The sequence below is a fragment of the Myotis lucifugus genome, unplaced genomic scaffold (assembly GCF_000147115.1).
Source record: "Myotis lucifugus unplaced genomic scaffold, Myoluc2.0 scaffold_203, whole genome shotgun sequence".
Classification (NCBI taxonomy): Eukaryota; Metazoa; Chordata; class Mammalia; order Chiroptera; family Vespertilionidae; genus Myotis; species Myotis lucifugus.
This window is the reverse complement of record NW_005871251.1, coordinates 1,811,529-1,835,274: the sequence shown is the minus strand read 5'-3', so window position 1 is coordinate 1,835,274 and position 23,746 is coordinate 1,811,529. Positions and strand designations below refer to the sequence as shown.

At 48.5% G+C, this 23,746-nt stretch overlaps 1 protein-coding gene across 1 annotated transcript in view; it reads right to left on the bottom strand.

The window, feature by feature from the left end:
• The window catches only part of VTCN1 (V-set domain containing T cell activation inhibitor 1), a 33,598-nt gene extending 10,424 nt beyond the window's left edge, over window positions 1-23,174 (bottom strand). The window contains exons 1-2 of the mRNA XM_006097486.3: window positions 23,045-23,174; window positions 1,612-1,676 (exon numbers count right to left, since the gene is read on the bottom strand). Of these exons, the coding sequence (XP_006097548.1) occupies window positions 1,612-1,676; window positions 23,045-23,076 (97 nt within the window). The 5' untranslated portion in view covers window positions 23,077-23,174. The remainder of the gene's footprint in view (window positions 1-1,611; window positions 1,677-23,044) is intronic.
• Window positions 23,175-23,746: the final 572 nt, after the last annotated feature.

Sequence of the window (23,746 nt, the reverse complement as noted above, 5' to 3'; positions counted from 1 at the left end):
ATCATTTTATGAATGAGGATAAGGGGGCTCGGTGGGATTAAATGGCTTTCCTAAAGCCCTTTAAGTAGCGAGTAGTAGAGCTAGTGTCAAGCTCCATCTTATCTGGTGCTAAGCCTGTGCTCTTTCTCCCCGGTTCTGCTGCTATCCAGGGCCAGACTGAAACAGTGAGCCCACTCACCTCTTACAAACATAGAACAATGACAAACTATAAAATAAGTGTAAGAAAAGCCAATAGCTGTTCATTTTCTCAGATGAGTACAATTTTTTAAAATATCAATTTTGTTCCAAACAATTTGTTCAATGCTCCTGTTTTGGTGCCATAAGCACATGCCTGACTGGCTTACTGAGTAGCCTGTAACTTTTACCCAGTGTCCAAAGATGGAGAATTTGTGTCCTGTGGCTTCCTGCCCTGGCCTCCCTAACTTCAGAGGGGGCCTGCCTTGGTGTGACCGGGAAATTGTGCAGGCGTCAGGAGGTGGTATACGAATGCATCAATAACAGCAAACTCTGAATAGCACTGTTGGTGTCACCATAAATAATAATGGCAGCCACCTATTACACACACGCGTCAGGCACTGTACAAATCTTTGTCATTTAGTCCCCATAACTACTCTGACTGCCTTACCAGCGAGGAAACTGGAAAGTTAAGTTATATCCAAATGGACATAGACCATTGGTGTCAGGCCAGAGATTAGAGCGTCTGTCTGATTCCTAAGCTCTCCCACCACACAGAGCTGCTCACAGTCACCCAGTGAGTGAGTGAGCGACAGCACAGGGACCAAGTAGGGTCAGGGGCCTTTCCACTGCCTCTCCCTCCTTACGCGTCACCCGGGATGGCAGCACATCCTCAGTGGAGGAGAGTGACAGAGAAAAGGCGGCTGAAACTATAAAGTCCTGAAGTGACAGCTCTGGCCTCAGACTGAGTTCAAATACACGTGTTGGCCTGAGTCAGACAGCTGAAGGGAAATGGAGCCAAGCACTTGCCTCAGCGCAGACAACTGCCGACCAGCTCACCCAATGTCTTAATTAATGTGGCTTAAATAATAGATGCTTTTGAGACACAGAAGAGGAGGAAAAAGACCGTTCCTCGCAGCTGCCATCAGATAGCTGCCTTCCGAAGCGCACCATCCATGTTTCCTACATGGAACCACATGGGACGACAGCCACAGCCTGTCTTCTCTTTCCCGGAGCCCCCTGTGTGCAAAGACTTGCTATTCTTTAACAGCTCAGCTGAGGCTTCATTGCAGAGGAACCCTCCGCCCAGGCCAGCCATTGCTAGAACGCCTCAGCCCTGCAGCACTTCATCTCTGACCCCAGAACACCTTGAGCGCTGTCTGATAGATAGAGCGCTCTGATAAGCGTTCCATTTGGTTCTCTCAACCGCCTGGTGACGCAGACATTGCTTGCTCCACTCCGTAAACGCAGAAACTGAGGCCCACAGAGATGAGTGACTAATGTAAGGAGAATGCAGTCAGTAAGGAGGAGGCCCAGTGCTCTACTCCGAGGCTTTCTGGGTGCACGAGCCGCGCTCTTTCCTTTCTGCCACACTGAGTGGTTGGGGGCTCAGTGGTGAGGGGCGAACGCCTTGTGGTGACGCAGGAAATCACATACCTGAAATGCCAAACCCGATGATAAGGGCAATGGCTCCAGCCAACACAATGATGATGCTAATAATGCTGTGGAGAGAGAGAGAAACAGGAAATTACTTCATTCCGTGCGACATGCTGATTTGCAACCTGGGCTCATCTCTGTCCTAAGAGGTGCTGCCGAAAGCCCCTCAACTTTCTCTTCAACATATTCCTAGAAATGGGCACCTTAGGTAGGAATCTCCGCAATTCTGCCCCGTCCCCCTGGGGCACGAGGTAGGTTAAAGGAGTGGCCCTTTTATTTGACTGATGTATCGTCTTTCTTTCCTGTGTCCAGACCAGGGAAGACCGTGCACAAAGACTGTTGGGACAAGACTGACGATATCTCTATAGTGCAGGTGCCACTTGGGGAGCACTGGTCACACACCCAGCCCACCCTGAGCATTGCTGCCCGCCCCTCTGGAGCATTCACCTACCTGTTTCGTCTCCTCCCATAGACTTCAGACTTTGACCGTGGTCACGTTCACCCTGTACTCACTATTCCCTAGTCCACTGCGTCCCATAGATCCTCAGCGGGACCTTATTTTCTCTTATTAACAATGAATACATATTAATTACCGAAAGGTTAGAAAATACAAATAAGCAAATATTCCATCAGCCAGACATAACCACTGTTAACTTCTTACTGTGTCGCCTGCCAATTTCCAGTGACCAGATTAACAAATGGCATTTGGGAAACAAACAAGGAAGTATTGCTTACATTTACCGAGTGCTAGAATTATGTGGCAGACGTGTTCCAGGCACCATCTGGGGGTTATATCATTTATCCACACGCTAACCTTGTGAGGTAAACAAAGTTATCGGCTCCATTTCACCCATGAGGCAGTGACAGGGAGGTTAAGTATCTTCCCTAAATTCACACGGATGGAAAGTGGCAGAGCTCGGATTGGACTCTCTCTCTCTCTGGAATCTGCACTTGCCTTCTTCCCACACTGTCTCCCAAGGGTGGGGGCTCGCAAATGGGGTGTGTCGCTCCTCTCTGTTCAGGGGAACCCAGGGGCCACCAGCTTTAGCCGGGGAGAGTGACAGGCAGAGCAGGAGGTGTGCGTCAGAGCTGGTGTGTTGCAGAGCAGTTCCTGGGAAACTTGCCCATCGCTGCCCACTCTGGTGCATAGGTCCTCAGGCCGGTGTCCCCAGCCACACCCTCTCGCTGCTGGCAGCTCACACTGCCCACAACCACACGATGTTACTCAACAGGCAGGACAAAAGAAAGGCACAGGGAGGCGAAGAATGATGCTATAGAGAGAAGGGGAAGCACGGGCATTTCACTTCCTGCCCTGAATAGGCTCATTGTACCCAGCTCCCATTGGCTCAGGGCTGGGCCTACAAGGAACAGTTTGGGTAAACAGTTCCCCTGGAGGTCAGACCCTCAGGAGGTCCAGCCAGAGGGGCAGCACTTGAAGAAGCAGAATGGAGCTTTTAATACTAGGGCATCTGCAATTGATTCCAAGAGGAGACCGCATATGACTGCTTCTCCTCTGTTTACACAGCTCGCTGCAGCCTCAGTTCTTACTGGCCCACGTGTGTGAGAATAGCTAGACAATCTCACAGCAAGAGGCCCTGTCTGGCTCTCTCAACCACTGAGTCAGGCAGCAGACTTGCATTTGTGGCCCTGGGATTGACCTGCCTTGGGGAAATGACTGCAACTCTCTCAGACTCAGTTTCTTTATCTTTAAAATGGGAATAAGAATAATTCCTGCTTTACCTGCTACAAAGGTGTTATGGGTTGAAGTGTGTCCCCCCCATCCCAAATTCTTACTTTGAAGTCCTAACCCCAGTGCTCAGAAAGTGACTTTATTTGGAAATAGGTTTGTAGCCAATGTAATTAGTTAAGATGAGGTCATGCTGGAGTAGAGTGGGCCCCTGATCCAATATGACTCATGGTTGTTCTTATGAAAAGGGGAGAGTTGGACACAGACATGCACACACAGGGAACACACCACGTGAAGAGGAAAGCAGAGATTTGTAAGTCAAGGGACATCAAAGATGGCTGGCAGGTCACCAGAAGCCAGGGGACAGGCTGGGAACAGATGCTCCCTCAGGAGCCAACCCAGGCGACACCTGGACTGCTCGCCTCCAGAAGTGTGCGACAGTAAATTTCTGTTGTTTAAGCCGTCCAGTTCGCGGTACATTGTGCCAGCAGCACCAGCAAACTAATACAAGAGGGTTGCTTTAAGATCGAACGATGTAGTTGACAATGAATGTTGCATGATCCATAAAGGGCTACTCATATATTACTTTTTATTATTAAAAAAGCTGAGTTGCCCTGGCTGGGTAGCTCAGTTGGTTAGAGTGTCATTCCCATATGGGAGGTTGCAGGGCATGTGTGGGAGGCAACCAATCAATGTGTTTCTCTCACATTGATCCCCTGTCTGGGCACATACAGGAATCAAGGAATAAATGCATAAATAAGAGGAACAACAAATTGATGCCTCTCTCTAGCTCTCTCTCAAATCAATCTAAAATTTTTAAAAGCACTTAATTGCACCTGCCTGATTAAATTTATTAGGAAAAGCTAGTGACTTAAACCTGGAGAATAATCCAGCTGATAATAATAAAAATATCATAGTATTTTGATACATCAAAGTAGCAGGTCCCAGCCTTGGTGCTCAGGGTTCAGTGTGCATTTTCACATGTGTTTGAATCATCCAGTCCTGTTCTCTCCTTCCTCTCTCTGTTGTCCCTTCCCTGCGCCTGCTCACCCCCATGCCTCCCCAGCATTAGTGCAACTCTCCCGTCAGGTATCCCCGCGAGCAGTCTGTCCACATTGCCAGGGTCAGCAGTGACTTCAGAATTTCTCTATGGCAGCAGCTTAGGGGCGACAGCCTAGTTGAAAGTGGGAAATGGGGTGATCACTGAGGCTTCTGGACCCAGCCTGCACAGTGCCAGTCCCAGCACCACCACTTACTAATTGTGGGACCTCAACTTCCGGTCTTGTGAAGATTGAGTTAACCCATTTTACAAAATCACTTAGAAAAGTGCCCAGCACATAGGCAGCGTCTATAAGTATTAGCTATTCTCTATGGTTTCTATAAGTATTAGCTATTCTCATTCTTGCTTTTCTGCCACGGTTACCTAACAAGCATGTGTTTCTAACTTAGTGCATGTTGCCTTGGTGGTGCTGATGGGTATTGTTGTGGGGCCTACTCTATGGGTCAGCTACTGAGCTGTTGGCAAGAATGATGACAACACCAATGATCACGGTAGTCCTGGTGATAGTCTGAAAACTCCCAGTGCCCTCCTGATTCCCTCCTGATAAGACTCCACTCTGTGATGTAGCCCACAGGGTCTTTCAAAGGGGTTCTCGTCCTCTCTCTCCAGACTGTCTCTCCCCACACTTCCCCTGGGTCCCCCCTGGCCTCCTGCACTCCAGCCATGTTAATCACCATAGACCCACCCCCACCACAGATATGCTGTCCCCCACCCTCTCCGTGGGGGGCTGGACAGCAAGGACACGGAGCAGATACCTGTACGCTCACCAGTAGGAATGGGACAGTGGAGGCTGGGAGCTCATCTCCCTCCCCGAGACCCACGCTTCCCCTGCTGTGGAGGCAGAACCCATCTGTCAGCAGGTTCCCTGTCTAAGCAGGATCACCTTGAGCTTTGTTCTGAACTGCTGTTCCCTCGGGGAACCGCTCCACTTGCAGAACCTTGGAAAGCGAAGCAGCAACTATCAGAGCAGCCAAATTAAATAATTCCTGCTGCTTATTAATTTTTTAAAACGATGAATAAAATATTTCACATCAGGTGTTCTTACACTGCTTTTTGGTTTTCACTTCCCCAGCATAATTTCCAATAGCTATGCTACAGGAAATTTTTAATGCAAAACTAGGTCTTCTAACCACTGCATTGGCATTCACAGGGCACAGTGGTTACTCTGCACAGAAGGGCCCAGACGCGAGTCAGTGCTTCTGGAGGGTTTGTTCACGCAGCGAGTATTTATTAGTGCTTACCACGTGAAAGACACTGTGCGGGCAAAGGGGAGGAGACACAGGGAGGAAGTCAACAAGGGCCTGCCCTCAGGAATCACAGTGCAATTCAGGTAAAACACACACACACGCACACACACGCACACGCACACGCACACACACGCATATGCACGCCACTGTAATAGCACAAGACAGAATGCGATCGGGGCTTCAGTAAAGAGAGGAGCATGTTCTCACAGGAATTCAAAGTGCATTTCCATGAACTAGTTTCAAAGAAAGTAAAGAGGCTTTATCCAGGGATATATTTAGCGATTCGTGCTGCTCCCTCCTCTCTCTCCAAAGCGGACACACGGAGAACAGGGTTATGCTGCTGCCCTGGACGCGTCAGGACCAAGCACCACACGGTAGGGCTCTGGGCTGGGAAGAGGTGCTTTCCAGGGACACAGAACTCGGAGCCACCAGGGAGGGACCAGCCTTGCACCCCGGACTCTGCCATCCGAGTGGCCCTTCTCGCCTCCTTTTTGTGTCTTTCTGCAGCACTTGAAAGAAATGAGGTATTTCAGTTAAGAAATGGTATATTGTGCTCCTGAAAAACCTCACATTCTATAAAATCGCACTATAACGGTAACAGGGCTGACGGGAAACCATAAGGTTAAGGTAAGGGCAGATCACTGAAAACCCGTGTGACTCTGTAATGGGTCCCTAACGGAAACAGTAACCGGTACCTTGGGATAACTTGCTCGGCCAAAGCAGGCAGTGCAGAAGGGCCAGAAGCCGGTCAGGGATGTTACACATGCACAGAGCCCTGGCCGGGTGGCTCAGTTGGTTGAGCGCCGTCCTGTACACCACAAAGTTGTGGGTTTGATCCCTGGCCGGGTGTGTACGGGAGGCAACTGATCAATGTTTCTCTCTCACATCAATATTTCTTTCTCTCTCCCTCAAATTAATAAAAACATATCCTCAGGTAAGGGTTAAAAAATGCACAGAAACAACTGAGCAGAAACTCTGACTTAGGGTGCTATGAGCCAGTGAAGTTGGGGTACAGAGGGAAGGACACCCTGGGATGTGCAAGGCCAGGATGTGCTTCTCGGGGGAGAGCGCTCCAGAAGCAGGTGCTCGTGTAAAATGGAAAGAAACAAAGAACTGACAGCCGCACGGAGCCCTTCCCAGTGAAGCTGTCATTCTGCTCTGCTGTTTCAGCCCCCTTGCCTTGGGGAAGATGCATGTGAACCAACGCAACTTCCGTGATATAACTGTCCTCATTCCCCGGTGTCCCAACCATGTATGAGCTAATCGGTGCTATAGAAACACACACTGCAGCAGACAGGCTGTTACCGGATTTCCAAGAAATAAACTGGGATAGACATACCTATCGTTTAAGGACAAAGTCTCACTCCCCCTGAGGTCCATGAGGATAAAACAAAGACGCCAATGCTGATCGGGCACGTTGTGGGTGCCAGTGCTAATATACATACAGTGTCTCATCCATCCTTCATTCAGCAATGCTGTGCGTAAGTATCACTATCATTGCCTTTTTACATGTGGGGAAACTGAGGCTTAGCCTGAATAACTGACCAAACTCTCACAGCTAGGAAGTGGGAGAGCCAGGTCTCAAACCCAGGAGGCTAATGGACGAGCCTGTGCTCCTAAGAACCATACTTCTAGAAAAAGTCCCATGTGGCAGGCAGGAGGCCAACAGTTCAGAAGGCTTCCCTCATCCGCATTCCTCCATAGCTCCCATAGCTCCTTGTTAGAAACAAGGGCTTCTGGGTCTGCTTCAGTACGGAGCGCACTCATTCTGGAAGACGTAAGGCCTCTTTGTTCCATTCAAGCATGAATGGTTTCTACGGTCTCTAGTTCCTGCCTCCGTCTCAAATACTGACAGAACTGAGAGGTACCACATTCCTCTAGATCATCCGCCTTCTTCCACTGTATCCCATAAAGGATTAACCCTCGGAAAACTAGATGACGTGAGCAAACGTGTGATTAATCTGAATAAGTTCTACTTTAAAATTAAATATACCAAGCAGAATATTTGAGTAAATCAAGTAAATGTTTGAAAAAAAATCAGACATATTACTTTATTCGTAAACTGAAAAAGTGACTAGGTCTATAAAGGAATGCTGAGAGTGAAGACATTGATTTCAGCCTGTCCAAAACGTTTCTCTATTTTTCCCCATAAAAGGAGAAAAGGCGGCGTTATTTTTAAACACTATGTGGAACAGAGCATGTGTTCTGTAACCATTTTTTTTTAATATTGATTAGTATGGGTTCTAGGTTTCTGAGACGCTTAGATTATTGTCTATTCAGTATTTTTTCCCCTGAAGAATCTTTTATTTTCTGTAGAGAATGTTTCCTCATCTCTACATGCCTCTCCTTTTTCTCTTTGTGTTGGTGAAATCAAGGCCAGCTTTGATCCAGGGGCAGGAGAACATGAGCATGAAGAGTAGTAACTGGAGGGTCAGGAAGAGATTGACAAGGAGATGCCATCTGGGCCTATTCTCCATCACTCTGCAAGGAATGAAGCCAGTAGGCGAAAGTTCTAGGAGGTTAGATTGAGCTTTATGTACAGAGAAACTTCCCAACAGAGCTCTCTGGTACTGGCCTGAGACCGAAGAGTTACGTCATTAGACGTGTGTGTGCAAACAAGGGCTGAGAAACCACTTAGGGAGAGATGTGGGCAGGGGAGAGTTTCTGGCACCAGGTAAGGGTGGGACCATTTTGAAAGTCCCTTTCTGATGCAGATAGTTGTATGATTCTGTACTGATCTTCCCTGAGGTTTCCTCTGGCCTTGCCCTCGTTGTAGTTAGGTGTTCTGATATGGTGCCTAAAACCTTGGTTAATAACATAACAGTGATAGCTGATATATTAACTGAGTACATGACCTCATTTATCTCATTCAATCCCTACAACAACCCTATGAGATAGGTACTGTTATCTTTGCCTTATGGATGGGGAAACTGAGGCCTAATATTAAGTCACTTATCCAAGGGCTCACCCCCAGAGAAATTAGAGCAGGATTGGCTTGGGTCTGAGACTCCCTCGTCCATGGCTTTCATTATGATGCCGTATTTTATGTAAACCCAAAGCTTGGCAAAGCCCAGGATTCAGATCAGTCTCCAGGCACATATTCTGTGCCGCTGCCCCTGTGGAAGGACCACTCGCCCCATTATTCATTGATTGAAGAAGTCCATCTCTGTCAGGAGGGAACTTTTGTCTGAGACTCTGGAAGGAAAACTAGAAGGAGCGTCTCAGCTGGAAAAACACAGAATATTAATAAACAGACACCTTTCCCTGAACAGTATTTGAGTTTGCAGCAAAGCCATTCCATTATTTTCTTAAGCCTGCGCCGTCTGTAACTGCTCCCCTGATGTCCATGCAGCACACACCGGCATTTCATCAGCCTCGTTCACTGTTTCCCAGAGGCACAAGCAAAGCGAGACAGAAGTCCATGCAAGGTGATTACTAGTCCTTTCCCTAATCATACCTGCATTTCCCCTTCCTCCTCATTCTCACTGCAGAGAAGAAAACATTTCCAGAAGATTCTTGCAGTGTAACATCCCGTTGTGTTTAATAACACACACGCTTCAAACCCTTTCTGAACCTTCCAGACGTGTCCGTGCTGTTAGAAGAGCCGGGTATCCCCTAAGCAGCCTGTGTGGTCTGGACTGAAACAGCCTAATTGTAAGTCTCCAAACTGGAGTTTAGAAGAGATTTCCAGGGGTGCTCACAGCACCTGCAGTGCGGTTTGGCTGCTAATTAGCACTTCCTTTTCAAATTGGCTGCGGTCACACACAGCCCCCTCCTACCTGTCTCACTTTGTCCCCTCAGCTCTCCCCACCCGCCTACTCAGGCCCATAGGGGCACTGCTCAGTGACAGCCTGGTCATTTCTGGGATGGATGAAACAAAGAGAAGGCACCGCTATTTTCCTCCCCTCCCCCATCAACTCCCCAGAGAGCCTGAGTTCGATGGGAGCAGGGGGCTTGCACACCTGAGCAGCACTGCAATTCGCTCCATACCTGTGTCCAGATTAAACACTGCTTCCCCACAGGACTGTTGTAAGGGTCTAAAGAAACAAACTATTAATGTATAAATATTAGATATTATTTTGAATTGTAAATGTTGATTCTTATTTTTACCCCTTCGCCCTACCCCAAATGTAAATGACTTCTTACTGCTTACAGATTCAAGTTCAAACTAAGCCTAGAAGTGAAGACTCTCCCCAGATATCTCAAGCTGTCTGTCCAACGCTTCTCCCCTTCTGGAACCCTGTGTTCTGGTCAAACTGATCTGTGTTGTCCCCTGTCGCCCTCTGCCTGGAACAGCCTTCCACCTCCTCTCTGGCCCCCCAAAGCGGGCCCCATTCCAAGCCTGGCTTGGCTCCGACTTGCCTCTGATCTCACTCCTGAACCCAGCCGGGAGCATGCTCCTTCTCTTTCCTTCGTGGATGAAAGGGGTGGGGTTGGAAGGTGAATCTCAGAAGGCTGGGCTCCATGAGAGAGGAGAGCCAGGCACTGGGGTTTGGGATGGGCGCTGGGAAGCGGGAGCTGGAACTGAGAAGCTCTGATGGGGAAGGACAGGACAGGCTGTCTCTGCGGAGAGCACATCTCCATGATTCCTCTCTCCCCATCAGTCACCGTGATCTGTGCGGCAGGCAGATGGATGGCCTGCAGAGTTCCAGTGATCTGCAATCTAGATGACTCAGCAGCACCCGAAAGCACAGTGACTGCTGGACTTGTCACCCTTTTGGTGCCTATAGGAGGCCCGTGCTGTCACTGACCACGTTCAAAGACGTGCTTGGGCTGTCTCCTCTCAGGAAGCCTAGCCCTGGGTCAGTTCTGTGTATTCATCAATAAAGCTGGGAACAAGCACATGTTGCCTTCAGAGCTCTTCCCTACCAAAGCACCTATCCCTGTCTTAGCAGTCTGATGCCTGTGTTCCCAAATGGGAGACAGGGTCCTATTTGTAGGCCCAAGGCTTCTGTCACTCACTCTCTTCACATCAGCGACACCAGAAAATCTCCCCACAAAGAGCAGACCAGCAGATCTCGGCAACCACAGGAATGTGTCTGCAGTCTTCCAAGGTCCTACCCGGAGTCCATGGCAAACCCTCACCTGCTGGGACACACGTTCTCATCTTTTAGACATGGGCGCATACAGTGGGCGCATAACAGCAACGAGCACATTTGTAACTTTTGAGTAGCCATTTATGGGAGAAATTCTCATTTATCTTCCTCCTTAAAGGAAAATAATATTTTCTAAAACTGTGGTGTGTGAAATCTTGCTGACACTATGAATTATTACAAAATGCCTTGGAGAGTTGGAAATAGAAGACCTGGTTGGCTGGGGTCAAGAAGGGAACCTGGAGAAGGAATTAATTGATAACAGCTGTGTTTGAGTCCTTGCTAAACTTCAGCCATTTCAGTCATTACTATCTACAAATGACTTTCACAATAGATATATCCTTCTAAAAGAAAAAAGGAACTTTGCAGGGAATGAAAATTAAAATTTTTAGCAATAGTGCGTAGAAATATCCTGAAAAGAAGTAATAATCTTACTAAAAATGTTTAAAATGCTGAATAAAATAAAACCACACACATTTTTGAACACTTGGTTTTGCTGGCAAGAAAAACAAGGAGATTTGCAGAGGCTAAAAGTGAAGCAAAAAAACATGACTCTAGACAGAGAAGAGGGAACTGAACACAGTGGCTGTCTACAAATTCCAGTGACAAAAGAGCCATCAGAATATCAGAGACACAGCCAAGGGGCCACCCAACCTGGAGAATCTAATTGGAGAACCACAAGCTAGAACCCTCCACTCCCCTAAAGGCACCAGCCAAATCCAATCTTGGCTTACATTTAACCTCATTTGGTCTTAGTTCTGGGTGAGGAGAAGAACGCTCCCTGAGATTTGAGGTCTGAATTTACATGCCCCAGTCCTGAAGAACCCCAAACCAAAAATTACGTTTAAAGGGCTCCTAGTTGGTAAAGTTCCAATGCTTAATAGAAGCAAAAGCAAAGAATCTCTGAAGAAATGCGTTCTCCACCCAGGCCTCAAAGGATTTCAGCAAAGAAACTTCCCCAAATACAAGCTTATAATAAAAAACCCCTAAGGTACAAGAAAAAGGCACCATGAACAGAATAAATGAAAAGGCTTCAGATATTGAAGCCATTAGATACAGAATATAAAATAAGCCTTCTTAATGTGTTAAAATAAATGAATAAAGGAATGGAAAGCTTGAATAAGGAACAAAAGATGAAAAAAACTGTCCAGATAAAGATTTGAAAAAGAGCTAAACAGAACATCTAAGAAATGAAAAATAAAGAATTGAAATTTAAAACTCACTGGACACATTAACTAGTAGATTGGATACAACTGAAAGAGAGAATTGGTTAAGCAAAAGAGTTGAAATATTAAATATTAAAGAGAGGGTAAGACACACAAAGACAAAAATGAGAAATTTTAATATTTATATCTAATCAGAGGTCCAGAAAGACAGAATACAGAGTGAGAGAGAGGCAATAAATGAAGAGAAAAAGATTGAGTATTTTTTAGTATTTATGAAATAATCCCAATCTTCAGATTCAGGAAACTCAATGAATCATAAGTAGGTAAATAAAAAGAAAACTACAAGACACTTCATAGTGCAACTGAAGAAGAACAAAGCAAAAATCTTAAAAGCAGTGAGAGAGAGAAGACAGATTGCCTAGAAAAGAATGACAAGTAGACTAATAGCTTACTTTTCAAAGTAACAAAGGAAGCCAGAAAAATTACGGAATTATGTCTTCAAAGAAAAGGAAATGCGAGACATAGAGTATATCTATAGAACCCAGCAGGTAGTATAGACTCTGATGTGACATGGAGAGAATACAGCCCCCACCATTAAGGCTTCATGCCCAATAGACTACTAGGTGATGCTATAAAAACTGAAGAGCAAATGTATAATTTCACCCTGGGGTAGAGTCAGCCTTAATGGCCATCCAAAAGATTTGTTTCAGGCATATTAACAACTTGGAGAAACAAGTCATGGACAAAGCTGTGCGGTCTAGAGGTCTAAGCTATCAGGAACTTCAAGAGATAGACCAAAGAAAGCCTTGCTGACCAGCATAGTGTACCAGGCAGCACTGGGCGATCGATCCACTAGGCCAGTGGTCGGCAAACTGCGGCTCGGCAAACCGCGGCTCGCGAACCATATGCGGCTCTTTGGCCCCTTGAGTGTGGCTCTTCCACAAAATACCACGTGCGGGCACGCGTACAGTGCGATTGACACTTGGTGGCCCATGCGCAGAAGTCGGTTTTCGGCCTGGGTGAGTCTGTTTTGAAGAAGTACTGTTGATATTTGGCTCTGTTGACTAATGAGTTTGCCGACCACGGCACTAGGCCAGCTCAGCTTGCCCCACGGCATTAGAAAAGCAGGGGTGGCAACCTGCCATTCCCACACCTGACCAACAGACTCACAAACAAGGGGACAGAGATAAAAGTTAAGGTTCAATGAACTCATCTAGAAATTTATAATCAGAAAACTAGAAAGAAGTGTTTTCTATTTTGACTTGTATATACTTTTTTTTTTTTTAAATGGCTTTGTATTTTTTTACTTTGAATTACGTGCTAGCTGGTAGGGACATTGGTGGGTACCGCTGCCATTTTTTTTAATGCTTAAGGCATTATTTCTGAATTTGAGGTCAGAAATATTTGAGGGTCAGTGAGGGAGCTACCTTCCTTACTTGGTGCCTTTCTTTATAATGTGCACAATTTCTGTTCCACAGTGCTGGCAAAGGCACTAAAAATGTTAGTGTCCTCTCCTGCTACCAAGAGGCTAAGGCCCCATCCAGAACCAAGGTGATTGTGGATATAAAGTGTGATTTATTTCAAGGTCAGAGGGATGAAGGGTAGAGTTAGGGGAAGAAGGTCTCCCTCAGAGACACTTAGAGGCAGATTGTGTTACAGACCGAGACCCCCTGCTAGGCCTGAGAGCAGTGCCTCCCCACTTCTCCATTGTTCCAGAAACTGGTTAGCTGTGCCTCTCATAACATACCGGGAAGAATAAGGCAAAAATCTTAAAGGCCGTAAGAGAGAAAAGAATGGAGATGAGAAAAGAACCAAGGCTGGTGCCCATGAAGCTGCACCAGCCACGTCAAATCTTGGCTTAGGTTTAAGAAGTTAGGATAAGAAGCTTTGTTAGTTTAATATTCACAATGTTTCTTAGTTTCCTCCTCCTTTATGGGTATATTTAGTCCAAAAGCAAGGACAGAAACAACTTTTCACCTCTCAGTCAAATATAGTCGTCCTGGCAGCTACCGGAACTGAGAAAGCCAGCGAAGGCCTGGCACACAGACAGGCGCCCCGAGAAAAGGGGGGAGAATGAACCCTGGGCAGTGCCACTGTGGCATGTCCTGCAGGAAAGGCTGCTTTGTTGCTCTGGAGCGGTCTCTGGTTACAGGAGCGCTCTTTCAAAACCAGGAAATGTGGTTTGACAAAGGCCATTCGTGTTACTTCAGGGGTGAGCGGTCTGAAGGGCATATTTTGGGTTCCTGACTATTTGAGTTTCCGGGCTATGTCAATGGCTTGCTGGGACAATAGGGAAAATGACTGAAATTACACAGTCCCGTGGACTTGGAGGCACGCAGCCAGGGGCCGGTTCTCTCCGTGTGGACTGTACCTGCAGGGACATCTCTAGGGGGCTGAGGCCCAGCTGCAGAAACTTGAGTCAGAGTCCTAACTGGTCACAGCTCCTGTCTTCTCTGCCTTAGCAGCATTAGAGGAGCAAGCTCTTTGTTAGAGTTTTCCAGTATGTTCCTTGCAGTTTTATAATGCCCTGTTTCATTGGGGGTCGGGAGAGTGCAGTGAATGTAGTATGTTGCAAAAAAAAAGAAGCATTGGATAGGAGCTGGGATACAGAGAATGAGAAGCGAGGTGTAGTGGATGGGGCCCCTTACCCTCCGTCTCCACTGCTCATGCCTGGGGCAGTGTCTGTCCAGATGTCAAGAGCACAGTGGTGAGACTAGCAGTGGTCCAGGCCCCAGAGCAGCCCTGTCTCTGCCCTGCCTCCAGGGCATTTGGCTGTCTCTTTGCCGACCCCTGTATATTTACGATGACTTGACTTTTACGGACAGACGACAGATGAGATGTGAGGATCTGAAAGGTGACATGGCTTGTTCAGGGTGGATCAGTGTTTGCTCTTTCCCTGAGCCTGACTCGGAGGCTTCGTTTCCGCTTACATCATAAGAAACCTAAAAGGCTCGCTCTCACCCTTCCAGGCCATTGCACGCTGCAGCAATGTGTCTGCGGGGACGGGAGTGTCTTTTGTAGGCATGGTCACTCTAGGCCAGGGGTGGGCAAACTTTTTGACTCGAGGGCCACAATGGGTTCTTAAACTGGACCAGAGGGCCGGAACAAAAGCATGGATGGAGTGTTTGTGTGAACTAATATAAATTCAAAGTAAACATCATTACATAAAAGGGTACGGTCTTTTTTTTTTTTTTAGTTTTATTCATTTCAAACGGGCCGGATCCGGCCTGCGGGCCGTAGTTTGCCCACGGCTGCTCTAGGCAGTGCTTCCCACTGCAGGGCACAAAGCCACCAGGGTCTCATTTAATGTCATTTAAATTCCACCCAGTTACAGGGGCCAGCTAATTAAATGAACTCTGTGCTCTCACAGGAAGCAGCACTCTACCTTTCACCTCCTATCTTGCACTTCCCCGGAGTATTACCTAATTCCTACCCACACCTAACACCTGCTAGAGGATGGGAGGTGCTGCGTGATGTCCAAATGCCTAGTCACTCCCCAGAGAATCAGTTACACTGACGACCCTTAAGTAGCATGGGAGTGACAGGCAGCCCTGTTCAAGGCTTTGTCATGGGAAGGATTCCAGAGAGTGGGGTGGGGTGGAAGCACCGAGGATTTAGTCGTGGCCCAGCCACTGCCTCACTGTACTCCCCCTGAACCTAACCTGTCCAACGGTTCCAGTCTCTGTCTCAGACATTGGCTCTGGTGCCGGGAGAACAAATTCAAATTGGACTATGTGTCTAGGTTCCTTACAAAGCATGTGAGACACTCCCCAAGGCACCTGCAGCCTCACCTCAGGGTGAGTCTCCTCCCAGCTCCAGACTAGCTTAGCTCGCCTCCAAGTTGTAAGCAAATTAGATGAACACCTATGAACTAGGAAGATAATAATACCCTGATAGGATGAACTGATGAATAATTATAATAATGAGAGGGCAGTCATAATAATACACTGTGTTTATTTAGTATCTGTCACTTGAGGAATATGGGGTGAGCCACTGATGTCACCTCATGAACCCTCCCTTCGTGTTTATAAGAGAGAAAAGGGCAGAGACTCGTTACCAAAAAAAAAAAAGGCTGTTTGGAGGAAGGTTAATGATGGAAGAATTCTGTAGAAGGGGAAGCTCTGAAAACTATGATGACTTTGGACAGCAAAGATGAGCAGGCATCCTGGGAAGGAGACTACCAGCCTGTTCTCCTCTCCTGGGCTCAGCCCTCCGTACTGCCCGGGGCCCCCTCATTACTGTGCTTTCTTTCTGTTCATGCCCTCTGTTTTTTATAATTACTCCAGCCCCTGATGGATATAAATAAGTATTATGTTTAAAAGGATTACATTTTCATAACATTGGGTCAACCACAATCAAATAGATTTCCTTAACTTTAGGACTTTAATATGCTCATTGCATAGTGAATGTCCCAGGGGAGTATATACTAGGTTGAACCGTTTGAAATAATCATTTCTGTAGGTCAAAATCAATCAAATGTTGGCAATTTCATATGGTCCAACCAATTACTATTCAGGTCTTCCAACCTCCCTTGACTACAGGACTCTTGGAGAAAATTCTGTTGCAGAGGTGGTGTCCCTGAACTCACCTTGGGAAAGGAAACAGTCTTAGATGCTTAAATACAGACTGTCACGTGCTTGGGCCCATGATGTTCAGACGCAACAGGATAATGGACTGAGCAGAATGGGAGGCAGCAGATGGAGGGGTCCTGCCAGGCCCGGGGCGGAGATTCCAGGACTTTCCCACCCCATTGGAAGCATGGAGATGCACATCACTCTGTAGAGTTACACCTGTGCAGTAGTAAGGCGCAAGGATGTTTTTAGCTATAAAATTGCTTTAAAATATTTAGTTTAGTACACCTAGGTTCCATAGAAAAAGCAGATTATGAAAGGATATAAAATGATTTGCAGTTGGGTTTGAAAAGGGCAGAACCAAAAAATAGTCATTTCCTCTTTTTAAATTTTCTTAAATGTTATTATATTGCTTCACAGTGAAAAAAATCATACCAGTTGCTCCTTAAGCTTTGAGTTCATATCAGAATATCGTCTGGGAAAATCCCAATGTACCCCCTCCTCTTCTTTGCAGCTGGGAGCATAGCATCAAGGAGCCGATGACCTCCCAGCTAGGACTTAGGTAAATTATGTTCCTCTGGCCACCTCATTGAGCTGGCTGGCGTCAGTTACCTAAGAGATGGGTACCTCTACCTGCCCATCCAGATGAAGGGCCGGCCCACCCACTTAGTCCCCAAATCTACAGGCCTTTCCAGTCCCCAGTGGTTGCTTTGTAAAGTCTGCATTTAAGTGGGTTATGTGAAGTTTTGAACAGGATCCTGTAGCAACACTATTTATAAATGATGATTGGATTTTCAGCAAGGCTTCAAAAACCTGTTCAATCCTAATGTTTCAGAAATATATTTATAATGGAAAAGGGAAATAGCAGAAAACATTGCTGTCATAACTACACAATGACAGCCGAGTCTGGAGGACACGGGCTTGTGTGGGCCTCTGGCTCTCATTTACGAAGCTGCGTCCATGGGAAAATGTCTTCCTCGTCTTGCTGAGGATGTTGCCCTGAGAGCGCCTCAGCAGCTAGAGGTAGAGGGTGAGGTTGGCATTTCCAGGGAACCCCTTGCCCAGGCCCAGGTAGAAGCTGCCCTGCGGGAGAGGCTCCCAGGCCAGCAGCTGTGTGGAGCTGCCTCTGCTCCCCCAGGCCTGGGGGAACCCCCCTGGAGGCCTGCTTCCTCTTCACCAAGGACGGGGGAGGGGAAACCAGGAGAGTGAGTCGTGTCATGGAAACCAAGAGAAGAACGTGTTTCAAGAAGGAGGGGGTGGGACATCTGTGTTGAATGCTGCTGTGAAAACAAGAACAGCGCCGTCAACATTAGATTTGACATTGACAGGAGCAATATCTCGGTATCGTGGGGGCAAAATCCAACTAAAGTTGAGGAGAGAATCATAATAGAAGAATGCATCGTTTACAATGAGTGTCTGCTAAGTGCTTTATATGAATTAACACCCCTAATTCTTATACTGTTCTGATGTACATTCTAATAGCATTCCTATTGTACAGATGAGGAACATAGAGGATAACTAACCTACTCAAGGCCATCTGGCCAGAAAGTGGCAGAGCTGAGATTGCGCCCAGGCAGCCTGGCCTCAGTCTGTGCTGGGAGCCTCAGCACCTCCCTCTCCCATGCCCAGGAAGATCAGAACTCAGACAGCTCTTTCAACAAGCAAGTGTGCTGAGAAGGAAGAGATGGGGAGGGAGCTGGAGAGGTTGTGGGGCTGAGAGAGGGTTATTCTTTTTAAGATAGAAAACACTGACATATGGGTTGCATGTTGACGGGGATAATAGAGTAGCGAAAGAGAGATTGATGACGCTGGCCGGAGGAGGTGAGGTGGGGTGGACCAGGACACAGAGGGGTCACCCTTTGATAGGAGCGAGGTTTGTCCTCTGGAGCCCGGAAGGGAGGCAGGGAAAAGGGGCCCAGATGAGGGCAGCAGGCAGCTTTGGAAGTGAACAGATGAAGGAGCACCTGTCTGCAGGCTCCTGCTTTCTCCGGATAAAGCAAGATGGTCACCTGAGACTGCGGTAGGGGAAGGAAGAGAAGAGAGTTGTGAAATGGCCATGTGGGGGGTGGTGGTGGAGAAGAGTGCATGAGCAGCTCATAGGAAGCTAAAAGAGACAATTTACGGCCCTTGAATTTTATGGATGTGTCTGTGTTTCTGAAATCTTTCATGGTTTTTATTCTCTGAAGATTTTTATTCAAAATCTGCAGAGAAAGAAAGAGGGAGAGTGCCTGTGTTCCCCGGCCCTGCGGCACGGGGAGCGGTAGGAAGGGATGTGCTAGTCAATCTGGATCATCCCAGGCGGATGGTTTGGGATTGTGGAGCGCTGCTACAAGGAGATACAACCTGCATTTCGTACCTGCAGGAACTTCCTGCTTCTTCCTTTGTGTTCCTCAAGGCCCATCTGTTCCCTCCAGAGGACATTTCTTCAGGAGAAATGTGGACTGAGGAATGATCCCGGGTGAAATGTATCCCTCTAGGGCAGTGGTTCTCAACCTTCCTAATGCCGAGACCCTTTAATACAGTTCCTCATGTTGTGGTGACCCCCAATTTCATTGTTACAAATTGAACATAATTAAAGCATAGTGATTAATCACAAAGACAATATGTAATTATATATGTGTTTTCCAATGGTCTTCGGCGACCCCTGTGAAAGGGTTGTTCGACCCCCAAAGGGGTAGCGACCCCCAGGTTGAGAACCGCTGCTCTATGGCTTACATCCTGTGCTTCCCCTGAGGAGTCAGGGAGCCCAGAGAGAACGCTAATGCAGTTGACCCCCAACCCTTCGCCATGCCCCTCAGTTTCCGATTCAATGGGTCTGGAGGGCGGGCCTGAGAACGTGAATTTTTAACAGGCTCAGGTGATGCTCTGCTGCCGGCCAGGAGACTGCACTTTGAGTTTTGAGTGAGTTGCCACCTCAGTCAGCCAAAGATTTCCCCTTCTGTCACAGAACAAGGACGAGAAAGTCCTCTGAAATCCCTGAATTTGGACACGCAGGTCCCTTAAACTCAGCCACTCCTGTTGGACTTGTCATTCCTCTCCCTCCCACCAAGTCACTTTGTTATTCTGGGAAAACAGTGGAAGGGAATAACTGAATAAGCAGAACTAACACATCAAGGCCAACTAGGTACAAGGTGCTGCCCTGAACTCTTTACATGTATTAAATTTAGTTTCCACGGCAACTCGAGGAGGGCGGTCCGATTAACCACATTGTACTGCGGAGGAAATGGAGACGCAGGTTAAGTAACTTACTTGGGGTCAGTCCGCTGGGACGTGGAGAGCTGGGATAGGAACACAGGTCAGACTAACTCCATATCCACGTGATCCCCACTTCTTCACATGTCACAGGTAGATGTGGATGGAGCTTTGGCCTCTCAGATTTAGGGAGCCTTGGTGTTTGGGTAAATCGTGGTCAGCTGGGGTCCAGCACAGTTTTGAGCTAGGTCACCGGGCAGTATGCGTAAGATCATGGACAGAGCTCTGTTCTGCCCACTTGTAACTACATGACCCTTGGGAAAGTTGCACAATTTATTTTAATGATCCCGGCCATAAGGTGAGTGGGTGTACTGACTTTCTGAAGTTTTAAGCTCTGAAAGTGTGTAAGTGTAAGTCTTAAATGTTTCTGGAATGGATTGCCCCCCCCCTCCGGGTCCCTGCTGCCGTTCTCACCGTCAGGTCCTTATCATTCCTTGTATTTCTGACTGCAGTTGTTTTCCTGCTGCTCTCCTTGCCTCCTGGCTCACGGTCCTCATAGCCATCCTCCACACTGCCTCCGAGTGACCCACCAAAGGTGAAAACCACCAGGATTCCCTTGCTTGAGAGCCTTTGGAGGTCCCTTATCACCCATACGTCTTGTAAACAAAGTCTAGCACCACCTGGCTCGGCTTCTTCAGCCTCATCTTGGCACTCCCTGCCTGGAACTTCATGCTCTCATGATGACACGGAGGACTTGTAGCTTTCCAACTTCCCATGGTAGCTCATGAGTTTAATTCTATTATCCTATCCTATCCTATCCTATCCTATCCCACTCCTTGGCCTGTAGTATCCTTCCCACCCTTCTTTATCTGGATCCCGCTAACTCATCTTTCAAGACTTAGCCCAGCCCTCACCTGGCTCAGGAAACCTTCTCGAAAGCCTCAAGTTAGGGAAGTTGCATCCTTCCCAGGTTGTCTCATGATTTATGAGCCGCACTATGGAATTATCTGCTTAGTAGCCTTTCTCCCCGTTAGCCTATAATCTTATCAATGTCTTAATCATCTTTGCTCTAGTATCTAGTGCAATGCCCAGCACACAGTAGGTGCTCAGTTAATGTTGTTTACCAGAATGTAACCCCTTCAGAGCAGAGATCATGACTCTTGCACCCTGGGACTCCTAGCAGCTACTGAACAAGTGTTCCCTGGGAGAGTGCTGTGCCCTCTGACAGCCATGAGGAAAAGGGGAGTATAGTGTTGACCACTCAGCTCATAAATGTACCACAAAGGTCAGGCACAGCAGAAACTGCCCTCCAGCATTCTACCCCTGAGCTGCATGCACGTGAGCATGAGATCTGGAGGTAGTGAGCTCTCTAGTGATTAAGAGAACGATCCGCTGGATCTGCAGAGCACGCAGGCCCTCTCATGAGCTCTCCTCCACCACCAGTGGTCACCATCACCTCGACAATAAGTATTGCTCTGGATTAAGGAAATTATGGCAAAGACAGGGTTTGTTAGGGCCAACAGTGGATACCAGGTTCCCTCAGGGGGGCTCCACCTGCTTCCCTGGGACGAGCTTTCTTGATCCTGCTTCCCACCAAGCCTGCCCATGGACCCTCTTCCTGGGGGCCTCTTTGCACAAGGGATCTGCTGCCTTTCAACTATAGAGCCTGAATAGCTGACCTAGGGCCAAGAGGATGAGCCTCTGTCCATTGCAGTGGTCTCCTAATCCTCCTGCAAAACCAGCCAGGCTGGTTGCAATGTGTTATTAGAAAGCCCACATATCTGTCCCTGGAACAACAGCCGCTTGTTGAAGGGGTGTGTTTCACATCCATGAGACTGTGGTTTAGTGTAGAGGGAAGGCGCGGGGATGGGCAGGGAGGGGGCGAGCAGGGCACCCGGGAGAGAGCTTGGGTTTCAGAGTTCAGTAGAGTGGATTTCAAAGCTGCCCTGCCTCTTACAGGCTGTGTGGCCTTGAGCACATGACTTAACGTCTCTGAGTGATAATTAACCCTCACAGGCTGTTGTGAGGGTTGAAGGAGGCTACTGTAAGGCATCTAGCCCAGGGCATGGAGATAGAAGTACTGGCACAATACTGGCTCCTCTGACGTGGGTGCTTTTGGGGACATTCTTGCAGATAGAAGAGTCCAAATGACCCCCTACACACACACACACACACACACACACACACACACACACCCCTGTTGCTTCTCCAGTGAGTGGCGTCCTTGCAGGGCACAGAAAGGGGAGTGCTGCCTCCCAGCCCTGCCCACCACACAGCCCCCCAGCACCTGCTGCAGGACTGGCCACTTCAGGTGGACACAGTGAGGGAGCTGACCTTTTGTTTTAAGAGAGAATTTTCTAGGCTGCCTCTGGGAAGCAGTGTTCTCTCAGCCTCTTCACAGACTTTTCTGTGAATCTGAGGTTTTCTCTCCTCTCTCCCTTTTTCTTCCTTTCACTGGAAAAAACACAAATGACCTCTAGAACCAACGAGCACCAGCCTTCGTACACCCTGGCAGGAGTTGGGACAACATGGACTCACCACCGTTTCAGGAAAGCCTTTCCTTCACTTTCCTTCTCTTTCCTCCCAGAAAGGGGAACAGAGGCAACTAGAGGTGGCTGGGGCATAGGAGCGACAGACAAGGGATGGGGCTTCCTTCATCCTTCCCCTCTGGGGAGCGAGGCTGGGCCCATGAATCCTCCTCCTCCGGTCCACGTGGGCTCTCCACCCTCAGCTCTGCAGCTCCGCCTGCACAGCAGCATTGTACACGCCCACTCCTCCTCTCCTGCTGCTTTCTCCTCACCCCTAACCGAGTCCCAGCCCCAGGGTGGGCTGGCTCTGACCTCCTACAAAGGTCTTTTTCTCAGCAGCAGCAGCAGCAACAGGGTCCCCTCTCCAAGGAGCCTCCAGGAAGACCAGAGACCCCATCCTGGAGCGGGGAGTGGAGGAGGGCTGGTGTGAATGCCTCAGCCGTACAGGGACATCACATCCAGAGAAGCGGCAAAGCATATGCAGCCCATCCTTCATCCTGCTTCCTACACCTCCCCCATCATCAGCCATCGATTCCCTTCCTTCCCACCAAGCATCCATGCCATCCCGCTCGATGCCCCCACAAGAGCCTCAGTGCTCCCAGAAGGGCCAGTCGGGCACACACACTCCTCGGTCCAGAGCTGTCCCAGCAGGTGTCAGCCCTTCATGGCAGAAAACCAACCCATCCCTGAACGGGTGCCCCAAGTGCCTGGGGTGTAATGTTAAGTCAAGTTCAGTTAGGTTCTTGTCCAGCAGGCTCCTGCCAGCCCAATACTGGATCAGATAAGGGTACACACAGATGGGGGACCTACGGGGCAGCCCGGCCGTCTCAGCACCCCCAAAGCCCCACCCCTGCCCCTTCACCTGTAGAGACAGAGAAGTGTGCACTACCTCCAGAAGATGATCTGCCCCAGGGACGCCATGGCGGGGGAGGGTCCCTTCCCGGTGCTGGTGCTGGGAGAGTGCCGCTGCCTCTGCCCTCCTGCTGTGTGACTCACAGCCAGCGGGGCGCTGGTCTTAAATAATGAGCTCAGGCCGGGAGTGTGCGTGCAGCGGTGGAGGCTCAGGTATGAGGAAGCAGCGCTGCTGTGCAGACGCCCCTGCAGGCACGGAGGCTGCTGCTCCCAGACGCCAGGGAGGCCAGGCCCCTGCGGAGCTGCCTTTCCAGGCCTTGACCTGTGACAGCAAAGCTTCCCAGACCCCCTGCTTCAGGGCTGGTATTCCTACCCTCTGGGGGGGAACGCCAGGGAAGGAGATTTAATCTCTAAGTGAGAAAGCTCTGGGACCACTCAAGGAGTCAGGGCCATGCCGAGAAGCTGGAGGCTGGCGTCCCCAGGCCGGCTGGGTCCCCACGCGGGGCCTCTCGTGGAGGAGGGTCGTGCTGAGGGACCTCAGGAAGGTTGGGGGTCAGAAACGATGAATGCTGAGTTTGTCCCCCAAGACTGAGCTCGCCTCAGGCACAGAGACTGCCCAGCTGGTTTTATTCAGTGAAAGGGTGGTGGGGCCTGCCCTGCTCACCTCACAGCTATCTTGAGACTCCAGAAAGACACTGAATGTGCGCTGCACAGGAGCCGTTGCTGAACGGCTCATCTG